The 10,088-nt window shown below is 33.9% G+C and overlaps 1 protein-coding gene across 1 annotated transcript in view; it reads right to left on the reverse strand.

The window, feature by feature from the left end:
• LOC114070878 (cyclic nucleotide-gated cation channel beta-3-like) overlaps positions 1-7,490 on the reverse strand; it is a gene marked incomplete at its 3' end in the record, with an annotated part of 59,083 nt that extends 51,593 nt beyond the window's left edge. Inside the window, 2 exon segments of the mRNA XM_027908493.1 lie at positions 4,827-4,902; positions 7,383-7,490. Of these exon segments, the coding sequence (XP_027764294.1) occupies positions 4,827-4,902; positions 7,383-7,490 (184 nt within the window).
• Positions 7,491-10,088: the final 2,598 nt, after the last annotated feature.

Genomic DNA, 10,088 nt, shown 5'->3' on the forward strand with positions numbered 1-10,088 from the left:
ATCAGTGATTTTTTTACTGTTTCTTTTTATTGCGAAGTGTTAAAAAATTCAAAATAGACTAGAAGTTTCAAACTGGCTGTTAAGTGTTATTGCCTGCAAAAACAGGTTCTCTTAAACAGAGTAAAGATTGACTTTAGATGTAAAACAACAGAATGGGAGTGAGAGAACTGGTCTACAAACTCCCTGTGAAACTTTTGACATAGTTAATCATTTCTTGATTGTTCTTGGCTCCTAGAGGTGTTCTTGTGCTATCCATAAATATCTGAATAATGGCTATAGGGCCATCAAGAAAAAATAAACACATAGGAAACCTATGGACAAAGGAGAGAAGAGACTTCAGCTCTGACATTACAAAATACACAGTTTTGTGACTTTAAAAGCAAAATTTTTTGAACAAATGCTATGTGCAGGGAAAAAAGTTCAGAAATCAGCAGAGGTGAAGTGAAACAGTCAGTAAGTAGGTCCACCTTAACTCTCAACTTCAGTGGCTAACAGAAGTATTATATAACCTTATTTTCTATGTAAAGAAATAAAGATTGCATGGAGAAGCTGAGTTTGTTTTCCTAGCATTTAGACCTTTCACTCGTGTGAAAAATGAAGATCTGAGAGGAATTAAAAGACTTCATATCAGCAGGAGTGAAAGCAAGCTGATTAAACATATTTACGTTCTTGGTAATCTTTAAAAAAAATTATGGGAATAATAGCTGCCTATTTTCTTAGTGCCAATGAAGACTACAAAGGATAAGACAACAAGGAATAAGATTATTTCAAAGTCTCTTTGGATTGGCAGGTTTAGTTCATTGGACTGCCTCATATTATATCATATACTTCATTTTTATTTTTTGAAATACAAACTACTTATTTAACCCTGGATTTTGAGGTGCTAGGGGGCAGGTTTTAAAAAGCAGCTTAAGAGAAACTTATGAGTCAGATTCATAAGAGGCCAAAGGGAGATTTTAGCTGCAAAATTTCACATTTAACTCAAATCACCCTTCTCAGAGGTTTATAACTCAGTTGTAGTCCATGTAGATTTAGTTAGTACCTTATTAGACAGAATTAGACAGGGTTTTACAGCAACAGGATTTTAGTACCCTCAGTAAATATATATACTTTATTTCTATCTACAGGAAAAGAGAGTGACCATATTTTATATAACAGTTAATGATCAAATCTTTCCTCTGAGAAGAGGAGATCTGAGTTCTGAGCCTTATTTATTTGTAATAGGGTCAAATATCTGGTGGGAGAACATTTTTTTCCTTTTTCTTAGTGATTCAACAACTTTGTTGAAATCAAACTGAAATCAAAATTCTTCATTCCTCCTACGAGGTTACTATTGTAATTAACTTCTAGGTTGGTTCCATGTTCCACTTTATACTCTGTTTTCTTACATTTCATAGGGTTTTGCATTCTTTTTTGCACAATGACCCAGAGATTAGGAAGGATGCAGAGTTTCCTCCCACATCTCTCTAGTCTAGGTTTTGCACGGGTAATTCTATAGAAATGTGAGGAAACTCTATAGAAATGTGAGAGATACAAGTTTGAACTCTCTTATTACAAAGTAGGAAAGGTATAGCAGCTAGGCTAATATATGAAAGAGGGCAGCTATCAACAGCTTGTGTGTTTTGTTTTGTGTTTTGTTGTTGTTGTTAGTTAAACATTTAGCGAATTATTCTTGAGTACCTAAAAAGAAGTGGGAGAGAGTTTAGAGTGGACTGAAGTTCCTTTTGAGGAACCTCACTGCTCACTTGAGATGCTTTCCAAAGCATGTAGGCTCTGAAAATACTAAATATCCCTGAACATTAACATGGTAATGAGATGTTCTGTCTACTTTGACTCAGAGGTTCAATTGTAAAGTGTATAGAAATGCCTGTGGTAGTTTTGGTTTAGCTTTCTCACTCAAGTCCTACCGAGAACAAAGTGATGTCAACACGGACTTTAGTAAAAGCTGAATAAATATGATTGTGATTCTGGAAAGAAATTTTTGAGACACTTGTTGATTTAGTAGAAGTAGGAAGACCAAATCCCAGAATACTGGAAAAAGACTATTTTCTAGTAAGGGAAAAGTTAAAAGGGGATGAGGATAGACTTCAGAACAGAAGTATTTAAATGTGGTGAATGTTTGGAGAAAGGGAAAGAAAAGGGATGAGTTGGAAAGAACCATACTGGAATTATCTGTTGGGAGGATGAAAGAAATTGTGAGACAGAATGATAATGTAGTCACCAGTTGGCAGGTGGAGGTTGGATGTGTCCTCCTAAATAGTATAACCACCAACAGAGCTATTGAACAGCAGTGGGTAAAACAAGAGAAGCATTTGTATAGCCAGTCAGTTATGGGAGGTGATAAATATGCAAAGACATTATAACAATTGGATCCAATATCATGGAGAACCTGTAATTAGGTGAATCACACTTTGTTAAATACACACAAAAAATGCAGGGAATAAATTAAAAAAATTAGACCATTATGGAACAAACTGACTAAGCACAGAGAATTAATTAAGAATGAATTCATTATGCAGAGGATTAATCACAAAGCAAGCTAGTGGGAGAGGGCAACTGAGGAGGTGGAGATGAGGCAATGAGTAGCCAACAAAGAAGCCAAAAGTACCAGGTGTTGTTGAGTGAGTTAAGTGGCCAAGCTTTAATCAAACAGGCTCCAATGGTGCCTCCTGCTGAATCCTCATCTGTGCTGGGAACATTGTGCTGCTTTGTGAAGTGTGAGGAGAAAGAGAGAAGGTGATGGCTGGTTTTGGCCATGTGAAAAGAAGGGGGTGTTGATTTGTATGGAGCTGCAAACTGATACTATAATTAAAGGCTTTACTGGTCTGTTTCATTCTGATTATACCAGAGAAGCAAATGAGAGACTGTGGAAAGGCTTTTCTCCATTTAGCTGATCTCCCTTAACTAATGTTGTTTGAGTCCTGGCTGTGCTTTTAATAATTCTCTCCAAATTTGTACATACACCACAAAATGCTTTCTCAAGACCCTTGCTTACCCACAGGTATTCTTATTTTCTTCTTCTATCAGCTGTTCACATGATTTTAGGTCTGATACAAAGTCCACAAAATTTTGAAGGACTTTTATCTAGACCCTCCTGTGACCTGTTTGCGTTCAACCTCCATTTTCTGCCCAGAGATAAGGGAGTTTCTTTTTTGGCTCAGATGATAAGGACTTCTTATGTACAAGAATTCATAAGCTTTTCCTTAAATGTGGTGCCTGTATAAATTCTCTGGCTTGTATAGCCACTGAGTATCTTACTCATTAGTACCCACATGGTTGTTTGAAGATGAGACTTGAAGTACTTCCTAGGCAACTATGGATTTAAAATACCCCCAAAAAACATGGAGCCTAACTGTGTTATTATACTTTCCTAAATTAATTAATGGTGCAGTTGCTACTATGCCACCACTTATTTTATATTTTAGAAGGAAAAAAAAACTCACAGAATATGCTAGGTTGGAAGGGATCCACAAGGATCATTGAGTCAAACTCCTGGACCTGCATAGGACAGTAGTTTAGTATCCCAAAATATAGATTAATGAGTTATATTAATCTGTAAAATTAGATTAGGTTTTGGATGGATACTTTATTCTGTCATGGGATAGCATTTGTGATTTAATGCTGCTAAAAAGTCACAAAACATAAAATTCGATTTTTTCCCATTGTTGCTACAGTTAATTCATATCAGACTTTGTCTTCCCTTGATTTCATGCTACAGACATTATATAACAAGATAATTGCATTAAATTGAGTTTGTTTAAAGTTTTATTATATGAGGAAAGTAATTGTGATAATTGTTATGATTACACAAAGCACAAGTAAGGATTATGAAATTTCCTTGTAGTCTTTTTCCAGTCTCTCCTGTCTCCTTAATTCATCTTTACCACAGAAAGCTGGAGATTCCTTAGTCTTTGCTTTGCTGGTTCAGTGAAATGAACACGAACTACCATCCCAAAGAAAAGCACGAGGTGACAGGAAAACTGGATTCTGTGTTTTTCTCCAGTACAGGTGGATGCAAAAGGAAAGGGCTGCACCACTAGTGATGTGAGGGAGGGAAGACAGGCCCAGTAATAGTTATTGCTTCACCTATCCTTAGCCTTTGTTTTGGTAGCTGCTGTAGCAGTCATTTTGGTTCTGATATAAGCAAAATAGGCGTGGCTATTGGAGGTGGTGGAAAAGGGGAGCAGAATAGCTGCTTAGGCAAATGATTACCTTGTTTTACTGCTCTGAGTTCTATGTGCCTATGTTTTAGTCCTGAATGTCTTCTGAATGGTGATGGCAAATATTTTTAATGACTTTTTTTTTAATTGATTTGTTTTTTTTTAAAAAAAGTTTTAAATAGCTGTTCTGTGAAATATTTGAAAATCAGATAAAGTCTGCCTCATCTTTGTGGGTTTTTAACTTCTTTTACTTAAAGATGTATACCAAAAAGATACCTTAAAAATATGCAATTTTCTTTCATAAGCTACTAAATACTTATTTTATAAATACCTTTATTATTAAAGTAAGATTTCTAACAAGTCAATTTACAATAAGAGGAAACAGATTTTCTTAGACTGCTGATTAAAGTGGGCAAACCCATTAAGGGACTGTGTGCTAGAAAGCTTTTTGCCTTTTGTTATGGCTGGATATTGCTCCTATTTTTGTAACAAATCATTGCTATGGGGTCAATGACAATTCACAGATCTTAATTTCTTCCACAAATAAGAAACAAGAGCTCCTGCCAGAGGTTTTGGAAGAACAACAGTTTTATTTAGAATGCTATATAGTATACATATATTTTGTCCAGGAAATCTTTGAATACTCATAAATAGCTTATTACTCACCTTGTTGCTTTGATACTGGTTCTGCTTTATTATTGGCCTCTTCTTTCTGTGGTTCATTTGTTGTTTTATTTTCATCCTTAAAAAAATAAACAGGATTAGAAACTTTAGATGCTTGTTATTGAGAACGATAAGGGTGCTTTGATGACCACAACATTTTTGTAGGAATTTGATTAACCAAGTTGACACACATGGACCTTTGTTCCTGGGTGTTCTGTCTGTGTTTCCAGATTGATTCACAAAAGGATGCTGAAATCAAAAACTGCTATCTTCCCATCCTCTGTGCAAACTCAGTTGCTTAGCCTGGAGTTCTGCTGCTGCCTGTTCGCAGAGCTGACTTGCCTCTCTGAGTTAGTCACACTTCTGCCTAAACCTTCAGTTGGGCAAATACACCTGGTATGTTTTGATGTAACTTACCACAATTGACAGATCCCAATCTTAAAAAATACTGAGATGGTATTAACTTTCACTGCAAAAAAATTACTTCCTTCCACTTTACTGACTTCGATCCATCAATCAAATCCTTTTGTGCCTGTACCTTGGTTTATCTTGGCTTTGACAGGGTGGGAAGTAATAGGTGTTCACAGTACTGTGTAACAGCATAGTATTAATCAAGGCCATGAACATTTGTTATCCCAGATAGAATAAATTTTCCTGGTATCATGCTGATTAATAGAGAAAGATAATATCAACATATGGAAAAATTGTTTGACTTTAGGAGCTTTCAGGTCTTCATGTGCTTTTTTCCCCCCCCTTTCCTAACTCAGTGAGCTTCTCTTTGTGTTTTGGGGCTTAAATTGAGGTTTTTCTTTTTCTATGAAAATAATTGTGTTTTCCTATCTGTTTTATTCAGAGAATCAGGAACTGAAGTTCTAATATGTATCTACAGAATCAATACATAAAAAATTAAAATCCTAATAAATCTTCTCTGTGCATACTAGAGTTACTTGTAAGATGTTTTATTGTATATGTTCTTTTCTTTGTTTCAGGGCTCCCTCCTAATAGCATAAGTAAATTAATCAGTGCATTAATTAGTACATTAATCATTTGCCAGGTACTACGTACATTTCTTCTTTTCTCTTTAGATGGTGTTGCCTTGCAGGCAGAAAATATCTTGATCCTTGATCCACTCATCTGCCTCCATCTTAACAGTATTTTGAATAGTGTAGGCTGATGAGATATGATCTGAATGTTGTGCTGATGTATGAAATTATTCTCACCAGATGAGTAATTCATGTCTCCAGCGAGATCTTTTCCTAGAGCACTTTGCCAAGTGAGATATTAGCCTGCACAGGAGTCACCTGTTGAGAATCAGGATTTTTCTTCTTTCAAGAGAGCATTTTATTGACACAAGAAAACTGTACTGTAAAAAGAAGCATGTCTGTAAAAAGAACAATGTCTGTAGATCTGCAACATATGAAGGTTATTGAACACAGGCATTTTTGCCATTTTATGTGGATGGCAGTGCGGATATGTCTGTTCATCTTATTTATAACAATGATAAATCAAATCTGAGTTGTAATTGGGTTGGATTAAACTACACCTCTTCTTGAGGTTGTACAAACCTATGAAAGTCAGAAAACATCAGTTCTAGGGAGTGATTCAGTCTTACAAATGTTTATGTTTCCATCAGTTTTACTTAACACTGTAAAATTTATGGAACTCTTGTACACGTAAATCAAGGCTCCTGGACGTTATGTCTGAGTCTTAGTATATGCTCAACTGTTAAGAACTTGTTTAAAGAAACTGCTTAATTGAAATTAAATTTATAATGAAGGAGTTTCAATTGTTTCAATAAAAATGAATTCAGATCAGGCTGATACTAAAGAACCGATTTCACTCTCCTAATTGTTTGGTGGAACCCTAAATTGTTGCCATTTTACCTTGTAAAATTTTTATTATGTCAGGCTGGAAAAAATCAGAACACTCTCTAGGACATTATTGAGAAAAGATAAAAATTCAAAGGCAACAAGAGAAAGAGTGTCTATCCTTTTGTTTAAGTTTAAAATATTCAATTAAATAAATTGAAAAGAATGAATTAACTTCTGTAGTAGAAACATTAAATAAAAATATAGAGCATAGACTAATATGACCCTGTATTTTTCAAAGAGGAGTTGAATTAATAAAACCAAGCTGAAAAAAAATACTTCTTCAAAAAGCTAGTAAATTACTTTGCCTTTCCAAAAGTTATCAGGAAGTAGGCTGATATATACTTTTCTGTCATAGCAATATTCAGAAAGGACACACTGACATTTCCTGCCAGAAGGAAATAGGATGCAGAGGAGTACATCAGCATATGAAAAGCAACAATATCAGTATTTCTAATTCTCCATTTGCAATGTTGATCAAGACCTCTCATAAACTTGTGCTATTTCAAGTTAACCTTATTAGTAAAGCAACTTGCAAATAGAGAAAATCTGTATTTTCTTCATAAAGAAGAGATGGGAGGGAGAAGAATAAAGGCAGTATATTTGAAATTCTTTTGGCATTTATTTACATAAATATTTTCTAAACAAAAGGCAGAATTAATGGGTCTATAATAGAAAACAAAAACTATACCTGGCCTGCTGATGCCTTAGATGGTGGAGGGGCATCTTCATTCTTGCCATCTGTTACTGCAGGTGCTAATTTTGGTCTAGAAAAAACTGATCTTAGTTTTCTAAACATCTTGCCTCTTCAAGGTTTCTCCCCTGTAGCCTTTAACAACTCTTTTAACATGAACAGGTTTATAGCACACATTTTTTTTGCCATCAGTAATCAAGCCAATTAGTCACTTAATCAGATTTAGGTCTGATTAGTGCCTCAAAGAAATTCCTTGCACGGTCTGTTTCAGTGACATTTTGTCATCATTAATACTTTCTTTTTTATGTTGTAGACTAAGTTATTTCTAGTCTTGACAGTTACACTGTATACGGCTTAACTTTTCATGAAAAAATTCAGAGGAGAACCACTTTCTGTTTAGAGTAAACCAGTGTCTAATCTTTTATGTATTGGATATTAAGCATTTATTTTATATTTAGAAATGAGATTTTAAGTCCTTAGGATACCTGCAGTTTAACCAGGAAATTAAAATGGTTAATTCATAAATAATCAATAGTACAATACATGAAATCTCAAAAGGTTTAATTTCTTTGCAGTCCTGAACTTATTTTCAGTATTTTTTTTTTTTGAGTGAATGACAATAAGAAGTCCTCTGTTGGGGTTTCTTTTAGCAACTTTATACCTTGTTTTATTTCATTCTTCCTATTAAAACATGGAAAAAAAATTGCCTTGGATTTTCTAGTGTACTTGCAGGCCATACAACTTTATTCAGAGTCTTAGCTACAGTTTTGATGGCAATAAGTGTTAGGTGAATATCCTATGAATTAGTAGAACAAATTTTTATAGAGTTTATAACTGACACATGATTTTGAGATTCTACAGGCTTTGGGTCATCTTATGTAAGTGTCTATAAAATCAAGCATGGTTTAGTTTATAGGTAACATTCAATTTCAAGCACCTCAAGTGCCATGTTGATTAAGTTCCTGTTAACAATGATCTTTACAACTTAATTGTCTCCTTTTGTCCTTAATTTCACTTTATTTATTACAAATCTGTGCCTTCACTTTGAGCTCTGAATTTGAGCTAACAGCTTACAGTCAATTTATGTTGATTATCAAAGCATCAAGAAATACCGAAACCTATTCCTTTGAGTTATTCCTTTCATTACATATTTTACAACTACATTGAACTATTGAAAATGTGCCTCCTTGGGGCTTCTAGGCTTCTACTGTCTGGCAAGAATGGTTTCTAATCCATATTCTACTGTAGTAGTAACTGTAAGAATGAAACAACAATTTCATTAGTTTGCAAGCCTTTTCCCTCCATTGACACTTATGAAGCAGACTTTATAATTGTTGGCCAGACTTCAATTTTGTAACTGGGAACAGCGAGAGACAGCTGAACCCTGTCAGGGAACCTCCCCATGCGTGACTTCATAGTTGTTAGACGTAGCAAGAGTTTGGAACCTTCCCTTTTCATTAATCTCTATGATCTGGTTTAGTTCAAAAGCAATGCAGTTCTTGCTAATCTTTCACTCTGATTTTAAAATTAGTGTTTGAATAACTGAATTATAAATTAATATCTAAAGTATTTAAATTTAGACCTTATTTATGCAGGTCTAGATGATAAGTAACTTCTTTAGGATGTGAATTTGAACATCATCTCTTAACAGAAAAATCTTATAAAAAATCTTGGAAAATAAGTTATTTTTTCTATGTGAAATTTTAGGGGATTGACTTGACTAATTCAAGAAAATTATAAAAATTATAAAAAATTATTAAAAAATTTATAAAAAGTATATTTTTCATTCTAAAAGTAGTTTTGTTCCTTTTTTATTAAAAATGGTAAAGCTCTGTATAAAACATAATATGATGAAAATATATAGCATATATTAAAGGAAAATATGTATCTTAGCAAAGAATTTCTACAAAATTATGCACATTCATCTTTTAAAAAATAACAAATAACATGTTTTAAATATTTTATTTTTTAATGTATTCTTTTTGCCTGTCTCAAGTTATAATTAATAAGCATGAAAAAGGAAAGTAGCAGACATTAAAAGCAAAGTTCATTCGAGAGTATGTTAATAACTATTGGCATCCACAGTAAATTAATGTTATATTTGTTTAATTTGTGACTAATTAAATAAATGTTTGAAACTCCTTCATATGATCTGATTTTGTAAATAATAAGCAGACCACAACAAAACTAGTATTCTGATACCAGTGGAGGTAAAGGTTCATCTCCTACCCTGGTAAAATGATTAATCTTCTTCAATGTTTCATTTTTCTTCTATGTTCTATGGCTATGGAGGTATTTTTACCACACTTTGAACATGCTAAAAGCACTTCAGTAAATTGAATAACATGATGCACTGTTAAGTAAGAAGATTAAGAGTGCAGCAGCAAAGAAGATAGGATAGCCTGTGTCCAGTGAGCTTCTTAACTGCAGTGGCTTTGGTCAGTGTTTACCAGAAGCTGTATTTGTGGTAAACCCTAAAGGGTACAGGGATTTCAAGCCTATCTCATACATTCCTTCACTACAGTTGCAGTGTATCCTATACTTATTAATGATGCATCTCCTTTCCCATTTTTTTTCTTCAAGGAAATATAGCTCCTCCATTAAAATATTCGATATATGCATCAGCTTTCCAAACTTTTGATAACATTTCTCTTTGTGAGATTTTATTTTAATCTTAAAAAGTGCAGTACTTAAATCATAAGA

This window comes from Empidonax traillii, unplaced genomic scaffold, assembly GCF_003031625.1.
Source record: "Empidonax traillii isolate 1590-97213 ecotype Southwest subspecies unplaced genomic scaffold, ASM303162v1 scaffold1728:size67659, whole genome shotgun sequence".
Classification (NCBI taxonomy): Eukaryota; Metazoa; Chordata; class Aves; order Passeriformes; family Tyrannidae; genus Empidonax; species Empidonax traillii.